Here is a 26,080-nt window from a genome sequence, read left to right on the forward strand (position 1 = left end):
GCAGTTTGTGTTGGTGTTTCACTGTTTCCCACAGGTGGCTCTGTATTTATGGTGAGGTTTGAGATGTGAGAAATGGCACAAGCCAGCTCTTTTGTCTGTGGAGAGGCATCTCTGTGAACGCTGCCTCTCAAGGAAGCACTCTGAGAAGAATGAATAATCTCTCTACTGGTCCCAGGTTTTTCAGATCACTTGCACCCAGGTTTTTTGTTTGTCTTTTCACCAGGAGGAGTGCAGTGCCCTCCAGGTTCTCTCCTAGCAAATCCTACTGACCTTTTAAACAGTCTTTAGAGATGTGGTGTGGGCAGGAGTTTGTGCTAGTCTTCTGAAGGAGGGGCCTGCCAAGCTGAGACTGAAGGAATTTTGACTGAGAATAGTAGTCCCTCCAGACCACAGGGTGTGAGGCTTGGTCTAAAGTTAGGCAGCCAATGTTGGCCCTGTGCTGCTTCCCCTACATGGCTCTGTGTTTATGCTGAGGGGTAGGAGAGGGAAATGGTGCTGGCCAACTCCTTTTTCCTGAAAGAGACCTCTCCTTGACTGCTTCCTCTCAGGGACTGTGTTCCAAGATGAGTAAATAATCTCCTCCCTGTGTTCCCCAAGCATTCTTCAGATTGTTGTTTCCATGCTATCTATCCCTGGGTTGCTTGCTTGTCTTCTTTCTAGGAGCACCACAGTGCCCTCAGAGCTCTATCCTAGCCAAACCCACTGGCCTTTTAAAACTCCAGGTTTTAAGTTCCACTGGTTGCAAGAATTCATGAAAATCAGCCCCTCTTGTTTTCCCAGCAGATGGCTTTGGGGAAATTTTCTCCTTGTGTATTTCCCTGTGTGCTTTACTCTCTTTTGCCCTTCTCTGCAATGACTGCTCCCTCCCTTCTGCAGCACCCATGATCTGTTTCTCCACTTTACCCTCTATGTACTTCCTACCTTCAATGTGGCCTCTTCTCAGAATTTAGTTGTAGAGTTTGCTCTGTCAGTGTTCAGGTTGATTTCTGGGGGTATATAGGGTGACTTTTTTTTTTTACAGATTTTATTTATTTATTTGAGAGAGTGAGTGAAAGAGCATGAGAAGGGTGAGGGGGAAACAGAAGGGGAGAAGCCAAGGGAGAGGGAAAAGTAGACTCCTCACTGAACAAGGAGCAGGACATTGGGCTCCATCCCAAGACCATAGAATCATGATCTGAGATGAAGACAGATGCTTAAATGACTGAGCCACCCAGGTGCCCCATAGGATGATTTGATAGTTACTTAGTTGTGTTCATAGGATGAGATGAGCCTGGGGTCCTCCTCTTCCACTCTCATCTTCTCTACCCCTCTGTAGCTGAACCAACATGAAATTTCTCTTTTATGAGTCAGAAACTGCACCAGGTTGGGTTGTCCCACAAAGAAAGCAAATAAGGTCATGGGGAACACCTTTCAAGCTGTGACTCCCTGAGAGAGAGTGAATGAGTTTCCTTTATTTCTGGTTAGCATATGTTTGTATATATATAAATACATACACACATTTAGGTAGAGAGCACACGAGTGGTGGGGAGGGGGCAGAGGAAGAGGAAGAGAGACAATCTTAAGCAGACTCCACAACCAAGACCCTGAAATCATGACCTGAGCAGAAATCAAGAGTCCAACACTTGGCTCAGTCAGGTGTCCTTAGAGTTAGCATGTATATTTAGATAGGAAAGCCTTGTCATCCTATGTAGCTATGGGCATGAGGCATGGATGTGCCTTAAGAAAACATACACATATTGTATTTTATGTAAATGAGGCTCAGGTTCCTCCTTGGGTGGAGATTTTAGTATTGTAATAAGGTGAAGGTAATTGTAAGTCATTCCAGAGGTCACTCATGGTCCATCTGCACAGGAAAGAGTCAGGTTTAGCTCAAAGGGTGGTCTGAGCTTATGGGAGGCCTGTTGCCATCACCTGGGGGGTGGTTTCCGGTTTGATTTGCCTGAGTCAAGAGAAAAGCCAGAAAGAAGAACTTAGAGGAAAATGAAAGACAAAGGTTAGTAAGTACAAGCAGGTGAGCAGTAAAGGCCAGGTCTCTGGAGTCTAGCAGGTGATACCTCTTGCCAGCCTATGTCTTTTGATTGGAGTATTTATACTATTTACATTTAACATAATCATAGATATGTATATACTTATTGCCATTTTATTTGTTTTCTGGTTGTTTTTGTAATTCTTTGCTGTTCCTTTCCTTTTGTTTTTTTTAATATAAATTTATTTTTTATTGGTGTTCAATTTGCCAACATATAGAATAACACCAGTGCTCATCCTGTCAAGTTACCCACCTCAGTGCCCGTCACCCAGTCACCCCCACCCCCCGCCCACCTCCCCTTCCACCACCCCTAGTTCGTTTCCCAGAGTTAGGAGTCTTTCATGTTCTGTCTCCCTTTCTGATATTTCCCACTCATTTTTTCTCCTTTCCCCTTTATTCCCTGTCACTGTTTTTTATATTCCCCAAATGAATTAGACCATATAATGTTTGTCCTTCTCCGATTGACTTATTTCACTCAGCATAATCCCCTCCAGTTCCATCCATGTCGAAGCAAATGGTGGGTATTTGTTGTCTTTAATGGTTGAGTAATATTCCATTGCATACATATACCACATCTTCTTTATCCATTCATCTTTTGATGGACACCGAGGCTCCTTCCACAGTTTGGCTATTGTAGACATTGCTACTATAAACATCGGGGTGCAGGTGCCCTGGCGTTTCATTGCATCTGTATCTTTGGGATAAATCCCCAGCAGTGCAATTGCTGGGTCGTAGGGCAGATCTATTTTTAACTCTTTGAGGAACCTCCACACACCTCACACCAGTGAGAATTGGGGAAATTAACAAGACAGGAAACAACAAATGTTGGAGAGGATGTGGAGAAAGGGGAACCCTCCTGCACTGTTGGTGGGAATGTGAACTGGTGCAGCCACTCTGCTGTTCCTTTCTTTTTCTCCTACTCTCTTTTTGTGTGGTAAATTTCTGTAGTATTATGTTTGGCTGTCTTTCTCTTTACTTTTTGTGTATCTATTATAAGTTTTGGATTTGTAGTTACCATGAAGTTCATATATAACATCTCAAGTATATAGTAGTCTATATTAAGTTGATGGTCATTTCAGTTCAACCACATTCCAAAAAAACACACTTTTTTTTCTTATGTTTGACTCCCTCCTCCATTTTTTATGCATATACTTTATGTATATACATCTTTGTATTCATAATTTTCTTGAGTCTAAATATGGTCATTTATTTTCCACTTAAAAAGTTCCTTTAATATTTATTGTGAGGGTGGTTTAGTGATAATAAACTTGTGTTTGTCCAGCAATTCTTCATCTCTCCTTGAATCTGAATGATAACCTTGCTAGATCCAGTATTCTTGGTGATTTTTTTTCCTCTTAGCACTGTTCAGCTTGGGTGTTTTCCATTCCCCTATCTTCCAGGTCTCTGATTTGTTCTGCATCCACTAACTTACTGTTGATTTTCTCTGTTTTATTTTTTTAATTTTAATCATTGTATTCTTCAACTCTGATTGGTTCCTTTTTATATTTTCCATGTCTTTATTGAAAGTCTCACTGAGCGCTTCCACTCTTCTTTCTAGGCTGCGGAGAATCTTTGCAATCATTACTTTAAATTCCTTAACAAGTATATTGATTATCTCCATTTCATTTAGTTCTTTTGCTGAGGTTTTATCTTATTTTTTCTTCAGAAGCATATTAATCTTTCCCCCCATTTTGCTTGTCTTTCTGTGTTGGTTTTTATGGGTTAGGCAGAACATGAAAGAATCTTCTTGTGTATGGTTGCCTCCTGTGTAGTATATGTGTGCTTAGTGTCTTTGGCTGATTATCTGAAGCTGTGGCTGGTATGGGTTGGACGTTCTTGGGCTCTCCACATTATGGGTACCTTGGATGGACAGCTAAAGATTAAGTGGATGCAGTGGGTGCATCAGGGAAGTCCCTGGGCTCTTCATACATTGGGCATCCTGGCAGGACAGTTAAGGATAATATAAATGTAAACCGGGGTGTGAATGAGAGCTCTCCCCATAGATGGTATCCTGGGGGGCTCATGGAGCTGACCTGAGTTGTGAGCTGGAAGGATCCATGACTCTCTGTGCAGCAAGTACCCAGGCAGTACAGCTAAAATGGAAGTAGGTGTAGGTCGGGAGGTACTTGGGCTTTCTGTGATGAATGCGAACTTGAGGACAGCTGAAGCTTAAATTGCAAGCTGGGGTTTCCCAGAGTGGTCTGAGCACAGCGTGAACTGGTGGAGTAGCTAGCTCTCTGCACAGAGGATGTCCTGACAGGATAGCTGAAAGTAAAGTAGGTGCGAGCTGGGAGGACCTGGAGCTCTTTGCACAAAAGGCATATTGGCAGGATAGCTGAAGCTGAAGTGGATAAAATCTGGAGTGTCCTGGAACCCTCTGCATAGAGGGTGTGATGAAGGGGTGGCTGGAGCTGAGGCAAGGTACAGGCCAGAAGCTCCTTGGGTACTCCATATAGAGGGGACCCTGGAAGGACAGCCAACCCTAAAGTGGGTTCAGGCCACTGTAGTCCCTGGAGTGTCCCATACAAAATGTGCCCTGGCAGGACAGTTGAAGCTGAAGTGATTGCAAATCAGATTGTTCTAGGGCTCCCCACACTGAAGGTGAACTGGCAGGACCGGCAAAGCTAAATTGAGTGTAAGCTGGGGTGTCCCAAGGTGCTTAGTGCAGTGGGCGCCCTACCCAGGCAACTGGATCAAAAGCCATGTGGACAGGAGTATTCCAGGGTGCTCTGAGAAGCAGGTACCCTGGTGGAGTGGATGAAACTAATGCAAGTATGGGCTGGGGTATTCCTGGGGCTTTCCACACAGAGGGCATCGTGACAAGGAGGCTTAATCTGAAATGGACATCACTCAGGAGGTTCCAGAGCACTTTGTACCAAGAGTAACCTGTCAACCTCATTAAGCCAAAGCGATGTAAGCCTGGAGTGTTCTAAGGCACTTTACTCCCATTGCAACCTGACTGGGAAGGCTAGGGGTGGTTTTGGCTATGAGCCCAGGATTCCATATATATATATAACGTACTCAGCCTTTCTAATGACTGAGTAATATTCCAAGGTATACATACATATGAAATCTTCTTTCTCCATTCATCTTTCGATGGACACAGAGGTTCCTTCCACAGTTTGGCTATTACGGACATTGCTGCTATAAACATTGGGGAACAGGTGTCTCGATTTTCACTTCATCTGTATGTTTGGGTTAAATTCTCAGGACTGCAATTGCCAGGTCATAAGGTAGTTCTATTTTTCACTCTTTGAGGAACCTCCACACAATATTCCAGAGTGGCTGTACCAGTTCACATTCCCACCAACAGTGCAAGAGGGTTCCCCTTTCTTGACGTCCTCTCCAACATTTTTGTTTCCTACCTTGTTAATTTTCCCCATTCTCACTGGTGTGAAGTGGTATCTCATTGTGGTTTTGATTTGTATTTCCCTGATGGCAAGTGATGCAGAGCATTTTCTCATGTGCTTGTTGGCCATGTCTATGTCGTCCTCTGTGAGATTTCTGTTCAGTCTTTTGCCCATTTCATGATTGGATTGTTTGTTTCTTCGCTGTTGAGTTTAATCAGTTGTTTATAGCCCTTGGATACTAGCCTTTTATCTGAAGGTCACTTGCAAATATCTTCTCCCATTCTGTAAGTTGTCTTTAGTTTTGTTGACTGTTTCTTTGCTGTGCAAAAGCTTATTATCTTAATGGAGTCCCAATAATTCATTTTTGCTTTTGTTTCTCTTGCCTTCATGGATGTATCTTGCAAGAAGTTACTGTGGCTGAGTTCAAAAAGGATGTTGCCTGTGTTCTCCTCTAGGATTTTGATGGAATATTGTCTCACATTTAGATCTTTCATCCATTTTGAGTTTATCTTTGTGTATGGTGAAAGGGAATGGTCTACTTTCATTCTTCTGCATGTAGATGTCCAATTATCCCAGCACCATTATTGAAGAGACTGTCTTTTTTCCAGTGGATAGTCTTTCCTGCTTTGTCAAATATTAGTTGACAATAAAGTTGAGGGTACACTTCTGGGTCCTCTATTCTGTTCCATTGATCTATGTGTCTGTTTTTGTGCCAGTACCACACTGTCTTGATGACCACAGCTTTGTAGTACAACCTGAAATCTGGCGTTGTGATGCCCCCAGCTATGCTTTTCTTTTTTAATATTCCTCTGGCTATTCAGAATCTTTTCTGATTCCACACAAATCTTAAAATAATTTGTTCCAACTCTCTGAAGAAAGTCCATGGTATTTGAATAGAGATTGTATTTAATGTGTAAATTGCCCTAGGTAGCATTGACATTTTCACAATATTAATTCTTCCAATTCATGAGCATGGAATATTTTCCATCTCTTTGTGTCATCCTCAATTTCAGAAGTGTTCTTTAGTTTTTAGGGTATAGATCCTTTACCTCTTTGGTGAGGTTTTTTTCCCTAGGTATCTTATCCTTTTGGATGCAATTGTAAATGGGATTGACTCCTTATGTTCTCTTTCTTCAGTCTCATTGTTAGTAGATAGAAATGCCACTGATTTCTGGGCATTGATTTTGTATCCTGCCACACTGACGAATTGCTGTATAAGTTCTAGCAATACTGGGGAGGAGTCTTTTGGGTTTTCTATGTACAGTATCATGTCATCTACAAAGAGGGAGAGTTTGACTTCTTCTTTGCCAATTCGAATGCCTTTAATGTCTTTTTGTTGTCTGATTGCTCAAGCTAGGACTTCTAGTACTGTGTTGAATAGCAGTGGTGAGAGTGGACATCCCTGTCTTGTTCCTGATCTTAGGGGAAAGGCTCCCAGTGTTTCCCCATTGAGAATGATATTTGCTGTGGACTTTTCGTAGATGACTTTTAAGATGCTGAGGAATGTTCCCTCTATCCCTATACTATGAAGAGTTTTGATCAGGAATGGATGCTGTATTTTGTCAAATGCTTTCTCTGCATCTATTAAGAGGATCCTATGGTTCTTGTTTTTTCTCTTGCTGATGTAATCAATCACGTTGATTGCTTTATGATTGTTGATCCAGCCTTGCATCCTGGGGATAAATCCCACTTGGTTATCGTGAATAATCTTCTTAATGTATTGTTGAATCCTATTGGCTAGTATCTTGTTGAGAATTTTTGCATCCATGTTCATCAGGGATATTGGTCTGTAATTCTCCTTTTTGGTGGGGTCTTTGTCTGGTTTTGGAATCAGGGTGATGCCGGCCTCATAGAATGAGTTTGGAAGTACTCCATCTCTTTCTATCTTTCTGAACAGTTTTAGTAGAATAGGTATGGCTTCTTCTTTAAACATCTGATAGAATTCCCCTGGGAAGCCATCTGGCCCTGGACGTTTGTGTCTTGGGAGGTTTTTGATGACTGCTTCAATTTCCTCCCTGGATATTGGTCTGTTCAGGTTTTCTATTTCTTCCTGTTCCAGTTTTGGTAGTTTGTGATTTTCTAGAAATGCGTCCATTTCTTCGAGCTTGCATAATTTATTGGTGTATAGCTGCTCATAATGTTTGTTTTTTTCACAAATTGGAAGAATTATTATTAAATGTCCATACTACCCAAAGCAATCCATAGATTCAATGAAATCCCTATCAAAATACCAACAAGAGAGGTTGCTGGGTGACTCAGTCAGTTAAGTGTCTGCCTTTTGCCCAGGTTATATCTCAGGGTTCTGGGATCAAGCTCCAAGTCAGGCTCCCTGTTCAGCAGGGATTCTGCTTCTTCCTCTCCCTCTGCCCATCTTCCCCTGCTTGAATTCATTCTCTCATGCTTTCTGTCTGTCTCTCAAATAAAGAAATAAATTCTTTAACAAATACCAACAACGTTTTAAATAGAAGTAAGAAAAATAATCCTAAAATTTGTATGGAACCACTAAAGTCCCCAAACAGCCAAAACAATCTTGAAAAAGAACAAAACTGGAGATATGGCATCCTAGATTTCAAGATATACTACAAAGCTATAATAATCAAAGCAGTGTGGTACTGACACAGAAATACACACCTAGATCAGGGGAACAAATAGAGAGCTCAAAGGTGAACCCATGCTTTTATGATCAATTAATTTTTGACAAAGGAGGAAAGTATATTCAATGAGAAAAAGACAGTATCCAACAAATCGTGTTGGGAAAATTGGACACCAACATGCAAAATAAAGAAACTGGACCTCATAATACATTTTTTAAATTGTATTTCCTTCATATTGGTGGTGACCTCTCCTTTCTCACTCATGATTTTATTAATTTGAGTCTTTTCTCTCTTCCTTTTAATAAGGCTGGCTAATGGTTTATCTATCTTATTAATTCTTTCAAAGAAGCAACACCTGGTTTTGTTGATCTGTTCCACAGTTCTTCTGGTCTCTATTTCATTGAGTTCTGCTTGAATCTTTATTAATTCTCTTCTGCTGGGTGTAGGATCTATTTGCTGTTTTTTCTCCAGCTCCTTTAGGTGCATGGTTAGCTTCTGTATTTGAGTTCTTTCCAGTTTTTGGTTGGATGCTTGTATTGCGATGTATTTCCCCCTCAGGACTGTTTTTGCTGTATCCCAAAGATTTTGAGTGATTGTATCTTCATTCTCATTAGTTTCCATGAATCTTTTAAATTATTTTCTAATTTCCTCTTTCGTCTTTTAGCAGGATGGTCCTTAACCTCCACGTGTTTAAAATCCTTCCAAACTTCTTCTTGTGATTTAGTTCTAGTTTCAAAGCATTACGGTCTGAAAATATGCAGGGGACGATCCCAATATTTTGGTATCTGTTACGACCTGATTTGTGACCCAGTATGTGGACTATTCTGGAGAACGTTCCATGTGCACTTGAGAAGAATGTGTATGCAGTTGCATTTGGATGTAAAGTTCTGTGGATATCTGTGAAATCCATCCAGTCCTGTGTATCATTTAAAGCTCTTGTTTCTTTGGATATGTTGTGCTTAGAAGATCTGTCAATTGTAGAAAGCACTATATTCAAGTCACCAAGTATAAATGTATTATTATCTAAGTATGCCTTAACTTTGGTTATTAATTGATTGATATACTTGGCAGCTCCCACATTCGGGGCATAAATATTCATGATTGTTAGGTCCTTTTGTTGGATAGATCCTTTAAGTATGATAGAGTGTCCCTCTTCATCTCTTACTACAGTATTTGGGATAAACTCTCATTTATCTGATATGAGGATGGCTACCCCTGCTTTCTTTTGAGGACCATTTGAATGGGAAATGGTTCTCCAACCTTTTATTCTCAGGCTGGAGGTGTCCTTATGTCTAAAAGGAGTCTCTTGTACACAGAAAATAGATGGGTCTTGCTTTTTATCCACTCTGAGACTCTCCGTCTCTTGATGGGACCATTCAGCCCATTCACATTCAGAGTTACTATTGAAAGATCTGAATTTAGTCTCATCATGATTCCTATTCAGTCCCTGTTTTTGTGGATTGTTTCCTTGGGCTTACTCTTTCTTTTACAGTGTCCCGTTAATATTTCTTGCAGAGCTGGTTTGGTGGTCACATATTCTTTCAGTTCCTGCCTATCTTGGAAGCTCTTTATCTCTCCTATTCTGAATGAGAACCTTGCTGGATAAAGTATTCTTGGTTGCATATTCTTCTCATTTAGGACCCTGAATATATCCTGCCAGCCCTTTCTGGCCTGCCAGTTCTCTCTGGAGAGGTGTGCTCTTAACCTAATACTTCCCCGCATAAAGGTTAGGGATCTCTTTTCTCTTGCTGCTTTAAGGATCTTCTTTTTACCTTTGGAATTTGCAAGTTTCACTATTAAACGTCGAGGTGTTGAGTGGTTTTTATTGATTTTAGGGAGGAATCTCTCTCCTGGATCTGATTGCCTGTTTACCTTCCCAGATTAGGAAAGTTTTCAGCTATGATTTGTCCAAATATATATTCTGGACCTCTGTCCCTTTCAGTGCCCTTGGGAACCCCAATTAAACATAGATTTTTCTTTCTGAGGCTGTCATTTATTTCCCTTAACCTATCCTCATGATCTTTTAATTGTCTGTCTCTTTTTTCCTCAGTTTCCCTCTTTGCCATCAACTTGTCTTCTATGTCACTCACTTGTTCTTCTACCTCATTAACCCTCATAGTTAGGACCTCTAGTTTGGATTGCATCTAATTTAATTGATTTTTAATTTCTGCCTGATTAGATCTAAATTCTGCATTCATGAAGTCTCTTGATTCCTTTATGCTTTTTTTCTAGAGCCACCAGTAGCTTTATAACTGTGCTTCTGAATTGGCTTCCTGACATTGAATTGTAATCCAGATTTTGTAACTCTGTGGGAGAGAGGTCTGTTTCTGATTCTTTTTTTGTGATGAGTTTTTCCTTCTAGTCATTTTGCTCAGTGCAGATTGGCCAAAAACAAGTTGTACTGGAAAAAGGAGAAAAAGAGAGAAATAAGGGGGCGGGGGAACAAACAGAAAACAAAAACAAGGGGGAGTGTCCTCTGATTCTATATACTGTAAATCTCTCGACTTCCCCTGGAACTTTCCAGGGCTGTTTGGTTAATAACTTGCTTTTCCCCTGTCCTTCCAGCTGGTTTTTTTGGGGGAGGGGCCTGCTGTGCTGATTTTCAGGTGTGTGTACCTCGGGGGAACTGCCCAGCCCCTTGCCAGGTGCATGGCTCAGTGCGAACTGTTTATCCTGTGAGGCCCCTGCTCAGTCCCAGGTACAAGGTGCCACCAGGAGGAACAACAGTGGTCGAGGCCAGCTCTCCGATTCTGGAATCAGCTCCAGCAGTAACCACTGCATCTCTCAGTCTGCAGGGGCCTGGATGCTCCAGGGGCAGGGGGCGCTAATCTGCACAGCTCCAGGCCTTCCGGCAGCAGGAGCGTCCTTGCTGTCCTGTGTCATCCCAGCCTCCACCTGTCCCGGGGAGAGTGCCGGATCTTGGGCTGTGTCCCCCAGCACCCTTGGCTCCCGGGCCTGCACCGCTGGAATCGTGCTCCCGGGGCTGCACAGCCCCCTCCACGTGGAGCCACCACCTGAACCGCTGCTGGAACTCCTCCCGGTGCCATGCTGGGCGGGTGCTCCAGCCCTTTAGGGAGCTCGGCCCACGGTGTGTGGCGCACTCTCCCCCAGGGCGCACCTCCTCTGTTAGTGTCCCTGGGAGCCTGAAGGCATCCCTGCCCCTCCTGGGATCCTGCCTGTGTTCCCTGTGAGCACCTTTCCCACTGGGATGATTGGTAGAATTTCTGCTTCCCTGGGACTGGGCTTTCGTGTCCTGGGGTCACTGGCTGCCGGGCCTTAGCACAGCTCCTCATGGGTGCCCCTCCCCCTTGGATGCTTTTTTATTTATTTTTTTCTGTCTTCCTACCTTGATAGAAGCGCAAAGTCATCTCACTGTAGCATTCCAGCTGTTCTCTCTTTAAATATCAGGCCTAATTCATAGGTTTTCAGGGTGATTTGAAAGTTAACTAGGTAAGTTGGTGGGGACAGGTGACTTGGGGACCCTGATCTTCCACCATCTTGCCCCGCCTCCAGAGTACTGTTTCTGATTCTTGTGTGTGTGTGTGTGTGTGTGTGTGTGTGTGTGTGTGTGTGGTGAATTCTTACTTCTAGTCATTTGTTCAGTTCAGAGTGGCTGTATGAGTGGACTGAGTCAAAAATATCAACCACAGTCTACATAAATTTCACCCTAAATAATTCTTGCTAGAAGTGAAAACTTTTCTCTCTGTAGCATTTTGGCTATTATCTCTTTAAATTTCAGGTTGAATTCATATGTGTTAAGGATGTTTTGAAAGTTATCTAGGTAAGTTGGTGAGATCAGGTGTGTTGAGGACTCCTACTCTTCCACCATCTTGCCCTGTCCGGGCCCAGGGTTCCTTACTAGATTTTCTTGAGGCAGCAATCCAGCCTTAGAAATCAGACCTTGATCTTTTCTGCTCTTTAAGATGGGGGTGGGTGGGTAAAAACCCTGTCATTCTTCAGTCCTTCTGACTCAGAGAATATTCTCTCAGCTCCTTTGACCTTTTAAACTACATCTTTTTTTCTATGCCCCACAGCTACTAGGCCTGGTATAGTCCTGCAGACCAAGGCTATGCATCTGGATGCTACCCCAGTTTGCACTTTTAAGGTGGAGAAGGAACTAAACGGTGTTGTTCTTTAGTTCTTCTGACCTGGAACTCACAGTTCCTCTGCCATTTAGCAGAGCTCTAGTGCTGTATCTTTCATATGATAGTTGTCTTTTTAAACCACAGGGATTTTTTTATGTGCCGAAGGACAGAGGAATCTGTTCCTGCTACCTCAATACTATCCCTTCTCACTGCTGTTTGCAATGTCAAGGGTGGGAGTTCCCTTTGTTACCATGTCTTCATCTCTCTTTTTCTTCTCTTTGTCCATTCTATCTTTTGTTGTGCAGAGGCTGTTCAGCCAGCCCTCACTCCTTCTTCAAGAGGAATTGTTTATAAATCGGTGTGATTTGGATGTTCCATGGAGGGGATGAGTTCATGGTCTTCCTATGTTGTCTTCTTGGACCAGACACAGTTTCTAGGAATTTACTCATTTCCTCTAGGTTGTTTAATATGTTGCCATATAATTTTTCATAGTGAAAAATATTTTATTTTTATTAAGTTATTGTTGACACACAATGTTAGAGTAGTCTCAGGTGTACAGCATAGTGACTGGACAACTCTATTCTCATTACAAATGTAGCTACCATCAGACCCCGTACAATGTTGTCACAATACCATTGACTATATTTCCTATGCTATGCCTTTCATCCCCACGACTTATTTATTTCATAACTGCCAACTTTACTTCCCACCTCCCTTCACTCATTTTGCCCACTCTACCCTCTGGCAACCACCAGTTTGTTCAAGGTATTTATGGATCTATTTTGCTTTGTGTATTTATTTGTTTTGCTTTTTAGATTCCACATATAAATAAAATTATGTAGTACTTGTCTTTCTCTATCTGACTTATTTAGTAAAAATATTTTTAAAAAGAATTTGGCAACATAAAATATATAGTTGGCATATCCAACAGCAAATATTACTCCTATATTTATTTATGGTTTTAGACTGTGTTTGGGAGGACACACTTTATAGCACTGCCAAGCTATGTGAAATGAAATTCCATCCCTTTCCTCCAAATTCCCCCTCTATTGGCAATTCTAATGATTTTCCTGAGTTCATGTTATTCTCTTACTTACCAGCACTGTAGCAGTGGGAAAAATAGCATCTGAGCATATTCCTTTCCCATATTTCATGCTAGGTTCATCCAATATTAACCCTTTAAGATCCATAAGCTAGCCTAATTTACCCATTCATCTTTTTAGAAGCAATCAGTGTGGTAACTGTTTCTAAGGCTACCTTGGAATGTATTGGCATTTAAATATCTTTCTTTTCTTTTTTCTTACGTGTTTTGACTTTTAGTAATGTAGTATAATTGCCTTCTGGCACTTACTGGAGACTTAAACATGATTATCATGTGTTTAGAAATGTTGAAGAAGCATTTAATACTGTGTTTCAAGAGTGATTAAGGCACTGGGAATTCTTGCAGTATGTGTGTTAATGGGACTTTTGAGATTATGTATAAATTCACCCAAAAAGAACAATATAATTGGAGCTAATTTCTCTTATAGTTGAGTACCAGTGGGAAATCTAAAGAGAGAGACCCTATTATATTGTCTTAATTAACTTTCTATCAAAATGTTTCTTCTTTTCTGATCAGTTTTAACAGGCAATATCCACTTTATTGTACTAGAATTGGTACATTTAATGTATGCTGTTTAAAAACTATAATTTAATGTGGTTTATGTTTATGTTAGAACACCCAACTCCTTGCTCAAAGATCAGGATTTTCACAGGCAAACTAGGCACAAATTTAGTACACTGTGAGTTTTTAAGATTATGTCAATAAATATATCTTTTCCCAATTCATCTAATTTTCCCTCTTCAAATTTAGAATCAAATTTCTGTTTGGCTTTTTAAGTTTTTACAATATTTATGTCTACACATAATTATGATAAAATGTCTTCTCTTTTTACATCATGTTATAATTATAAAAGGAATACTTGTTTGAAGAAATTTTGGAATAGGAAAATAAATTACTTATAATTCTCTCACACGGGATAATCATTTTAATCAATATTTTGATGTGTCTATTCTCTAGTATTTTCTCTAAATAATATATAGACTTTCTTCTACAAAATTGGGATTATATTATATATAGTCTGTATCCTTTTTTTCCTTAACATTACATTGTGAGCGTCTTCCACATCTTAAAACTTTCAAGAATGCGATTTTTATTGGTAAATTATATGTAATTAAATGTGATAACTATTTTTAGTCAGCATTTATATGTGTTTCTTTTTTGTTGTCAGTGTCATTTTTTTAAGCTTAAAATATGTGCTTAAGACATAGCTCCAACTAGTCCTCCATATAAACTCTATCTAAACCTCTGAAGATACCTCTTCTTTTCTCATCTGTTGTGTACATCTGAGTATTCTAAAATAAAACGGTAGTAAATGTAGAGAGAGGAGTGAAAATTGAAGTAGTCGTAGGAAGTTATCTCAGAGTTATCTCAAGTTGGGAGTTATCTGGGAACTTGAAGAAAAATGTAATAATAATAGCAATATTTATAGCAATTAAATAGAAAATAACTTGATTTGCTGTTATTGCATATTTTTGGCAATATCAAGAAATAAAATGTCTATTGTTAGTGTCTTGGTTCTAAGAAAAAGCTTGTTTGGAGTATTTCTCTGCTACCTATTGTTGATACTTTATCCTTTCATTGTCTATCTTCCTAAAGCCATGGGAATAAAGAAGAGTTCTCCTGCAGAGGAATACAACTTGCTGTGGATTGGTTCCTAGACAAAGGTCATAAAAATATTACTGTATTTGTGCCTGCCTGGAGAAAGGAGCAATCTCGCCCTGATGCACCAATTACAGGTACTATTTCAAATAAGACATTGCTTCTCATCCAGAGGCAGAGCTGGGAGAGATTGGTCCCAACTTAGATAATTATTTTCTAAGTTTATTAAGTGTACTTAAAATGTCTTGTATTAAATATATTTTTAAAGATTTATTTATTTACTTATTTATTTGAGAGAGAGACATAGCACAAGTGGGAAGGAAAGAGAGAAGCAGGCTCTTTGCTGAGCAAGGAGCCCAAGGTAGGGCTCAATATCAGGACCCTGGGATCATGACCTGAGCCAAAGGCAGACACTTAACAGACTTAGGCACTAAGGTGCTCCCATTAAGTATATTTTTAAATGTATTTTTTCTGATCCAAATAAAACCATTATTGTGTTGTGGCATATGGCACATAAATTGAGACTTTAATTCATCAAGGAATAAAGCATATAGTTGAAAAAAAAGGAATGCTTTTCTATTTGACCACAGACTTTGGACTAAAATGGAATGAATCTGTTTATGAGTGTGGCTGAGTTTTCCAAAAGACTTAGAAACTATCATAGAAAATTGATTACATTCTGTAAGAGAATTGGTAGAGATTATGAGATTTGAAAATTATAGAGCAAAATATATAGAGAGAAAAGTTCCATGGCAGTCAGAGCCAACTTATCAATGAGGCATAGCAGGCCCAAGGCTCAGGGCCATGATACTCTTAAGGTCCTACAAAGATATTTTGATTTGAAGCACAAGCAAGATGGCAGAGTAGGAGGGTCCTAAACTCACCTTATCCCATGATTGCAACTAGATATCATTCACATCACAGGGTCCTGGGATCGAGTCCCACATTGGGGTCCCCATAGGGAACCTGCTTCTACCTCTACCTATGTCTCTGCCTCTCTCTGTGTGTCTCTCACAAATAAATAAATAAAATCTTTTAAAAAATATATAAAGCCACTACTCTCAGGAGCAGAGATAATAGCTGACTTTTCTAACTTTCATATATATTCATTTTATATACTTTTCATATATATTCATATATATTCATATATTCATATATATATTCAATGGAATATTACTCAGCCATCAGAAAGGATGAATACCTACCATTTACATCGATGTGGATGGAACTGAAGTGTTTTATGCTGAGTGAAATAAGTTAATCAGAGAAAGACAGTTATCATATGGTTTCACTCATATGTGGAATATAAGAAATAGTACAAGGGGCCATAAGGGAATGAGGGGAAACTGAATGGGTAAAAATCAGAGAGGAGGACAAACCATGAGAGACACTTAACCTGAGAAACAAAGAGTTGTTGAAGGGGAGGTATATGGAGAAATGAAGTACCTGGTGAGGAGCATTAAGGAGGGCACTTGATGTGATGAGCCCTGGGTGTCATATGCAACTGATGAATTATTGAAAAGTACATATGAAACTAATGATATACTATATGTTGGTTAATTGAATTTAAATTTAAAAATGCAGTGATAAAGAAAAAATAATTTAAAGCAGCAAGACAAAAGAGACAGTTATATATAAGAGAAACCTCATAAAGCTATTAGTATATTTTTCAACAGAAACTTTTCAAGCCAGAAGAAAGTGGCATGATATATTCAAAGTTCTGAATGGGAAACATCTTAAGCCAAGAATAGTCCATTCTGTGAAACTATCATTCAGAATAGAAGAAGAAATAGCTTCCCAGACAAATAAAAACTAAAGGAGTTCATGGCCATTAAACTAGCCTTGCAAGAAATATTGAAAATGACACTGAGTGCAAAGAAAATACCAAAAGTAACAATATGAATGTAGGAAGCACAAAAGTAGTAAAAAAAAACATATTTCTGTAAAAAAATCAGTCAAGGAACTCACAAAATAAATTATGACAACATATACCTAACATGTTGGGAAGAGAGGAATAAAGAATGGCTTCAAAATTAAATGACCATCAACTTAATATGGAATTATGCTATTAAAAAAAAGGAATTCTGCTATATACAGAAGATACAATTGTGGGCAGCCCGGGTGGCTCAGCGGTTTAGCACCGCCTTCAGCACAGGGCGTGATCTTGGAGAATTGGGATAGAGTCCCATGTCGGGCTCCCTGCTTGGAGCCTGCTTCTCCCTCTGCCTGTGTCTCTGACTCTCTCTCTGTGTCTCTCATGAATAAATAAATTAAATCTTTTTTAAAAAAAGAAGATATTATATACAATTGTAATGGTAACCGCAAGTCAAAAACCCCTAATAGATATGCAAATAAAAAAGAGAAAGAAATCCAAATGTATCATTAAATAAAACACACAAGGAAAGAGAACAAGCGAAGAAAGAAACACAGAAAAACATTAGAAACAATCACAAAACATGTAATGAAACAGCAATAAATACATATTTATCAATAATTACTTTGAATGTAAATGGAATAACCATTCCAATTAAAAGACATAGGATGCCAGAATGTGTATATATATATATATATATATATATATATATATATATATATATATATATATATAAAGACCCATCTATATCCTTCCTGCTTGAGACTCATTTTAGACCCAAAGTCACCTGAAGATTGAATGTAAGGGGATGGAAAAAAGTTTATCATGTAAATGGATGTCAAAAAAAGCTGGAGTAGCAATACTTATATCAGACAAAATAGATTTTAAAACAAAGACAGTAATGAGACCAAAAGTAGCAAGATATAATAATAAAGGGGACAATCAAACAAGAAGATATAAAAATTGCAAACATTTAAATACTCAACATGGGAGAAACTAAATACATAAAGCAATTAATAATAAACATGAACTAATCAACAGTAATACAATAAGAGTAGGGGACTTTAACACCCCACTTATGTAAATAGGAAGATGGACAGATAAGAAAATCAACTAGGAAGCAATGGATTTGATAACACATTGGGCCAGGTGGATTTAACATATATATTTAGAACATTCCATCCTAAAACAGCAGAACACACATTCTTTTCAGGTGCACATGGAACATTTTCTAGAATAAATCACATATCAGGCCACATAACAAGTCTCAACAATTCAAAAAGATCAAAATCATACCATGCATCTTTTCTCACCACAAACTACAAAACCAGAAATCAACCAAAATAAAAAAATAAAATCTGAAAAGAGCACAAATACAAGGAGGTTAAATAACATGTTACTAAACAATGAATGGGTTAAACAAGAAATAAAAAATAAAGTCCGCAAGTACATGGAAGCAAATGAAAATACAATGGTCCAAATCCTGTGGGATGAAGCAAAAGCAATTCTAAAGGGAAGTTTATAGCAATACAAGGCTACCTTAAGAAGCAAGAGAAATCTCAAATAAAAAAACCTAACCTAATACCTAAAGGAGCTAGAAAAAAAGAACAATAAATAAAACCTCAAATCAGCAGAAGGAAGAAAATAATAAAGGTTAGAGCACGAATAAATGATACAGAATCTAAAAATAACAGTAGACAGAACATAAAGACTCCTAACTCTGGAAAACGAACTAGGGGTGGTGGAAGGGGAGGAGGGCGGTGGGTGGGGGAGAATGGATGATGGGCACTGAGGGGGGCACTTGATGGGATGAGCACTGGGTGTTTTTCTGTATGTTGGCAAATTGAACACCGATAAAAAATAAATTTATTCTTTAAAAAAATAAAAATAAAAATAAAAATAAAAAATAACAGAAGAGACCAATGAAACCAGGGGCTGGTTTTTTGAAAAGATTAAAAAAATCCAGGGATGCCTGGGTGGCTTGGGATGCCTGGGTGGCTCAGCATTTGAGCATCTGCCTTCAGACCCAGGGTGTGATACTGGAGTCCTGGGATCGAGTCCCACATTGGGCTCCCTGCATGGAGCCTGCTTCTCTCTCTGCCTGTGTCTCTGCTTCTCTCTGTGTGTGTCTCTCATGAATAAATAGATAAAATATTTTTAAAAAATCCATAAACCTCTAGCCAGACTGATCAAAAAGCAAAGAGCAATGACTCAAATAAAATTTAAAAATGTAAAAGCAGAAATATCAACCAACAGAAATACAAACAAATGTAAGAGAATATTATGAAAAAATATATGACAATAAATTGGGCAACCTAGAAAAAATGGAGCAACAGGCACCTCCCCAGACATCCAGTACAAGCCCCTGCCCACATCATGTCTCTAAAGCCTGGAGATTTAAAGGTCAGCAGACTCACCTTGGATAGAGCCAGGAAGGTAGTGCTGCTTCTGGAGAGAAAGTAGGCAAATAACCTGGGGATAGACAGAATGGAAACAACCATCTGAATAACACCTGAGGCACATAGAGTGAAGATTATTTGCTATGCTAGGAGCACTTCCTTGAGAGGCAGCATTTACATAGATGCCTCTCCAGGAAAAAAGGAAGTGGCTGGCACCATTTCTTTCCCCTGCCCTGTAGCAGGCAAACCACTTGGAGGAAGCAGCTCAGCATGGACACTGGATAGCTAACTTGTATATACACTGGATAGCTAACTTGCATATAATCCCCTGAACTCTGGTGGGACTTCCCTTTTCAGTCAAGCAAAGTTCAGTCCCAGCACAGCAGACCCTGCCCCCAGAAGACCAGGACAAACTTGTACCCATGCCACGTCTCCCAACCACAGAGTTCTGTAGGGCCTCAGTTCTAGTGGAGTTTGTGTCAGGTCTTACCTCAGAATCACACCAGAGCACACCAAGCTAAAACTGACAACATTCAGTCCATGGACCAAACACTGCCAAGAGGTGGTAAGAAGAGCCTCTGCAGATGACTGATCTGAAGGACACAGCAGCCAAATCACAGTAGAAGAACATATGCAGCACACACCAGAGACAATCCCTGAAGTGACAAGCCTTGGGCACTACATGACCTCTTTTTCACAAGACCATTACTTTCAGAAGCAGGAAACATAACTTGCTTTACAAAAACAGCAAAAGGGTAGAAACTTAGAAATAAGCCAAGAGGGAGGACTTTATCCCAAATAAAAGAACAAGACAAGGCCACAGACAAAATTCTAAGCAAAAGAGATATAAGTAACATGCCTGTTGGAGAATTTAAAGTAACAATCATAAGGATTCTTACTGGGTTTGAGAAAAGAATAGAAGACATTAGTGACACCCTTACAATAGAGATAAAAGAGTTAAATAGAATTAATCAGAGATGAAAGATGCAATAAATAAGATTGGAAGCAGACTTGATGCAATGAACAGCAAGCTGAAATAAGCAGAGGAACAAATTAGTGACCTAGAAGACAAAATAATGGAAAACAATGAAGCTGAACAAAAGAGAGAGAATTATGTAACACAAGTGTGTCTACTACTACTTACTACTTAGGGAACTCACTGGCTCCACAAATGTAGTAATATTCATATTATAGGAGTTCCAGGAGAGGAGAAAGAAAAGGGGGCAGAAAATTTATTTCAGATAATAATAGCTAGAAACTTCCTTAATTTGTTAAGAGAAACAGATATCCAGAGCCAGGAGACACAATGATCTCCCATCAAAATCAATGAAAGCAGGCCAACAAGAAGACATATTGTAATTAAATTTGAAAAATATAATGATAAAGAAAAAAATTAAAAACCGTAAGAAAAAAGTATTCCTTAACTTACAAGGTAAGACTCATAAGTCTAGTTGCACATTTCTCAACAGAAAACTTGGCAAGCCAGAAGGGAGTAGCATGATATATTCAAAATGCTGAATGGGAAAAATCTGTAGCCAAGAAGACTCTATCCAGCAAAGCTATAATTTAGAATAGAAGGAGAGATAGAGTTTCCCAGACAAACAAAAACTAAAGGATTTTGTAACCACTAAAGTAGCTCTGCAAGAAATATTTAAAAAAGAGTCTTTGAGTGCAAAGGAGAGACCAAAGACAAGAAAGGATCAGAGAAAATCTCCAAAAACCATGACAAGACAAGTAATAAAATGGCAATAAATACATATCTATTAATAACTACTTTGAATGTAAATGAACTAAACATTCCAAAGGCATAGAATATCAGAATGGATTAAAAAAAGACTTGTATATATGCTGCCTGCATGAGATTCATTTTAGACCTAAAGACATCTGTATATCAAGAGCAAGGGGGTAGAGAAATATTTACCATCCAAATAGATGTCAAAGAAAGCCTGAGTAGCAAAATTTACATCAGAAACATTAGAATTCAAAACAAAGACCATAAAAGGAGATAAAGAGGGCAAAATATAATTATAAAGGGAACAATCCAACAAGATCTAACTAATATAAATATTTATGCCACCAACATGGGAGTACACAAATATATAAGTCAATTAATAACAGACAAAAAGGAGCTAATTGATAATAGCACAATAATAGTAGGGAACTTTAATACTCCACTTATATCAATGGACAGATAAGCTAAACAGAAAACCAATAAGGAAACAATGGCTTTGAATGACACACTGGACCAGATGGCCTTAACAGATATATTCAGAACATTCCATCCTACAACAGCACACTATACATTTTTTTTCAAGTGCTAATGGAACATTCTATAGAATAGATCACATTAGGTCAAAAACAGGCCTCAACAAATTAAAAAAGATTGGACTCATACCATGCACGCTTTCTCACTACAGTTCTATGAAACTAGAAATCAACCACAAGGGAAAATCTGGAAAGACCATAATACACGGAGGTTAAACAACAACTAAAAAATGAAAGAGGCAACCAGGAAATCAAACAAGCAATTAAAAATGTATGGAAACAAATGAAAACTAAAATACAATATTTCAAAACCTCTGGGATGCAGCAAAAATTGTCCTAAGAGTGGAGTATATAGCAAAATAGGCCTCCCTCAAGAAGCAAGAAAATTTTCAAATAAACAACCTAAACTTACACCAAAAGAAGCTAGAAAAAGAACAAAAAGGAAACCTAAAACCAGCAGAAGGTAGAAAATAATAAAGAGCAGAAATAAATTATATAGAAAACATTTTAAAATAACAATAGACTAGATCAATGGAACCAGGAACTGATTCACTGAAAAAAATAATAAAATTGATAAACTTATAGATTGAATTATCAAAAAGGAAAGAGAAAAGACACAAATAAAATCACAAATAAGAGAAGAGAAATTACCTCCAAAACCACAGAAATGCAAACAATTATAAGAGATATATAAAATATATGCCAACAAATTGGACAACCTGGAAGAAATGGACAAATTACTACAAATGTATGAACTACCCAAACTGAAACAGGAAGAAATGAAAAACTTGAACAGACCAGTAAACAACAAAGAAATTGAATCAGTAATCAGAAAACTCCCAATAAACAAAAGTCCAGGGCCAAGTGGTTTCACAGGTGAATTCTAACAAACATTTAAAAAAGATTTAATACCTATACTTCTCAAACTATTCTAAAAAATGGAAGTGAAAGGAAAATTTCCAAACTCATTCTATGAGTCCAACATTACCCTGATATCAAAACTAGATAATGACTCCCCTAAAAAAGAGAACAAGTCAATATTTCTGATGAACATGGATGGAAAAATTCTCAGTAAAATATTAGCAAACCAAGTGCAACAATAAATTAAAAGAATAATTCACCAATATCAAGTGGGATTTATTCCTGGTTGCAAGAGTGGTTCAATATTTGCAAATAAATCAATATGATATACCACACTAAGAAAAGAAAGGTTAAGGACCATAAGATCATTTCAATAGATGTGGAAAAAGCATTTGAAAAGTACAACATCCATTCTTGATAACAATCCTCAACAAATCAAATTTAGAGGGAACATGCCTCAATATAATAAAGGCCATCTACGAAAAACCAAAAGCTAGTAACATCTTTCATTGGGATGGATGGTCAGGAACAACAAATGGATGTCCACTCTCACCACAGTTATTTAACGTAGGACTAGAAGTCCTAGTTTCAGCTATCAGACAACAAGAAATAAAAGGCATCCAAGTAGGCAAGGAAGAAGTACAACTTTCACTATTTGCAGATGACATGATACCCTAAAGAAGATATGGTTTATGTATACAATGGAATATTACTCAGCCATTAGAAATGACAAATACCCACCATTTGCTTCAACATGGATGGAACTGTAGGGTATTATGCTGAGTGAAATAAGTCAATCGGAGAAGGACAAACATTATATGTTCTCATTCATTTGGGGAATATAAATAATAGTGAAAGGGAATATAAGGGAAGGGAGAAGAAATGGGTAGGAAATATCAGAAAGGGAGACAGAACATAAAGACTCCTAACTCTGGGAAACGAACTAGGGGTGGTGGAAGGGGAGGAGGGTGGGGGTTGGGGATGAATGTGTGACGGGTACTGAGGGGGGCACTTGACGGGATGAGCACTGGGTGTTATTCTGTATGTTGGCAAATTGAACACCAATAAAAAAATAAATTTATTATTAAAAAAAACATAAGGATTTATTTTAGAGCATAATAATAAAATATAAAAAGAAAATCCAAAAGACTCCACCTAAAGACTGATAACACTGATGAACAAATATAGTAAAGTCACAGGATACAAAATCAATGTTCAGAAATCTGTTGAATTTCTATACACCAATAATAAAGCAGCGGAAAGAGAAATTAAAGAACCAATCTCATTTATAATTGCACCAAAAACTATAAGATACCTAGGTAAATGATCTATACTCTGAGACTTATAAAACACTGATGAAAGAAATTAAACATGACAAAAAGAAATAGCAAAAACATTCCATGCTCATGGATTGGAAGAAGAGATGATGTTTAAATGTTTATACTACTCAAAGCACATTTAATGCAATTCCTATCAAAATACCACCAGCATCTTTCACAGAGCTAGAAAAACAATTCTAAAATTTTTGTGGAAAAACAAAAGACCCTAAATAGACAAAGCAAGCTTGAAAAAGAAAAGCAAAGCTAGAGGTATTACAATTCCAGACTTCAAGTTATATCACAAAACAGTACTAATCAAAACAATATGGGGTGGCACAAAAATAGACACATAGATCAATGGAACAGAATAGAAAACTCAGAAAGGAACTCTCAAACATATGGTCAATTAACCTTTGACAAAGCAGGGAAGAATATCCAATGGAAAAAAAGGCAGTCTCTTCAACAAATCATGTTGAGAAAATTGGATACTAACATGTAAACGAATGAAACTGGACCACTTTTTATACACTGTACACAAAAATAAATTCAAAATGGATAAAAGACCTAAATGTGAGGCAGGAAATTATTAAAATCCTAGAGGAGAACACAAGCAGTAATCTCTTTGCTATTGGCCATAACAATTTCCTTTTAAAAATATTTTATTTATTTATTCATGAGAGACACACACAGAGAGAGGCAACTAAGTAAACCACTTAAGTTTCTCTTCACACAGGCAGAGGGAGAAGCAGGCTCCATGCAGGGAGCCCAATGTGGGACTTGATCCCGGGACTCCCGGGATCCTGAACCAAAAAGGCAGATGCTCAACCACTGGGCCACCCAGGCATCCTGGCCATAACAATTTCTTACTTAATATGTCCCATGAGGCAAGGGAAACAAAAGCAAAAATAAACTATTGGTACTTCATCAAAATATAAAGCATCTATACAGCAAAGAGAACAATCAACAAAACTAAATGTCAACCTAAGGAATGGGAGAAGTTATTTGCAAATGGCATATTTGATAATGGGTTAGTATCCAAAATCTGTAAAGAACTTATAAAACTCAACACTACAAAAAAACAATACAATTAAAAAATGGACAGAAGACACGAATAGACATCTTTCCAAAGAATACATGCATATGGCCAACAGACACATGACAAGATGCCCAAAAAAGGACAAACATTATATGGTCTCATTCAATTGGAGAATATAAAAATTAGTGAAAGGGAATAAAAGGAAAGGAGAGAAAATGAGTGAAAATATCAGTGAGGGTGACAAAACATGAGAGACACCTACCTCTGGGAAATGAACAGGGGTAGTGGAAGGGGAGGTGGGCGGGGTTTGGGGTGACTGGGTGATGGGCACTGAGGGGGCACTTGGCAGGATGAGCACTGGGTGTTATGCTATATGTTGGCAAATTGAACTCCAATAAAAAAACTAAAAAAAGAAAAGATGCACAAGATCACTCAACATCAGGGAAATACAAATCAAAACTACGAGACACCACCTCACACCTGTCAGATGGCTAAAATCAACAACACAAGAAGTAACACGTGTTGTCAAGGATGTTTAGAAAGAGGAGCCCTGCTGCAACGTTAGTGGAAATGCAAACTGGTGCAGCCACACTAGAAAACAGCAAACAGTGTAAAGTTATCTCAAAAAAGATAAAAGAATCCTAGAACCATACCACTGAAAGATTTAAACAAAGATAGACACAACTATAAGGAAGGAGGTAGGAGGCTACATTTCTCTTGGGTAAGTAAGCCGGTTCTTGGCTCCATCATGGGCTTCAGTGAAACCACTTAAGTTTCTCTTCAAATGTACAAAATTGAGAACTATTATCTCAGGCAAACCGATGGTGTTATTCATTATGTATAAATCCAGGATATTAGTATTGAAAGGGATGTGTTAAACCATAACAATTAATCTGGTCAGTTTACAGATGAGAAAACTGAGTCCCTGGTATGTAAAGGTTCTGACTGAAAGTCAGAGTTAGTATCTAATGGGACCAAGGCAGTACTCATCCCAGTGTTCCCACTCCATTGTGTTGCCACTCCTCGGACCAACTTTAACCATGATATAATATCATGACACAGATTGAGAGCTAGCTACGTGCTTTATATTATGATAAATCTCTCATGCCATCTATTTTAACAATACCAAAACAAGGACGTATTATTACAGATAGTATTTGGCAGATAGTGAAACTGTGTCACAGATGAATAGTTGGTTGGCAGTTTATCTAGGTTTGGGGATTTCACTGTCCTATAAGCTCAGGACGCTAGCTGAGAGTGTGGAAAAGAAATAAAGTGCTTCATTTGCTTTCCAATACTGCTGAGTGGGGAAGCCCAGCTAAAGGCAGCATACTAAAAAGTATGGCATCAAAATAAGAGTCTAATTAGGTCTTGTGATGAGTGGCAGAGGTAATTTTGTCACCACCCATTATACTGTGGAATTGCTTCTAAAGAATTACTATTCCAGTACTTATATTCCAAAAAGTGATAGGATGCTGAATAATGTCTCATAGTATGGTGGTGAGAAATATCTTGCAGTATGTTGAATGCACATTGAGCATGGACTGAAGACTCAGATTCAGATCTAGCTA

At 38.5% G+C, this 26,080-nt stretch overlaps 1 protein-coding gene across 1 annotated transcript in view; it reads left to right on the forward strand.

Annotated features, from left to right (window-relative positions):
• ZC3H12B (zinc finger CCCH-type containing 12B) overlaps positions 1–26,080 on the forward strand; it is a 77,339-nt gene that overhangs the window by 42,357 nt on the left and 8,902 nt on the right. Inside the window, exon 2 of the mRNA XM_041741578.1 lies at positions 14,754–14,893. Coding sequence (XP_041597512.1) covers positions 14,754–14,893 — 140 coding nt within the window. The remainder of the gene's footprint in view (positions 1–14,753; positions 14,894–26,080) is intronic.

Source organism: Vulpes lagopus, chromosome X (assembly GCF_018345385.1).
Source record: "Vulpes lagopus strain Blue_001 chromosome X, ASM1834538v1, whole genome shotgun sequence".
Classification (NCBI taxonomy): domain Eukaryota; kingdom Metazoa; phylum Chordata; class Mammalia; order Carnivora; family Canidae; genus Vulpes; species Vulpes lagopus.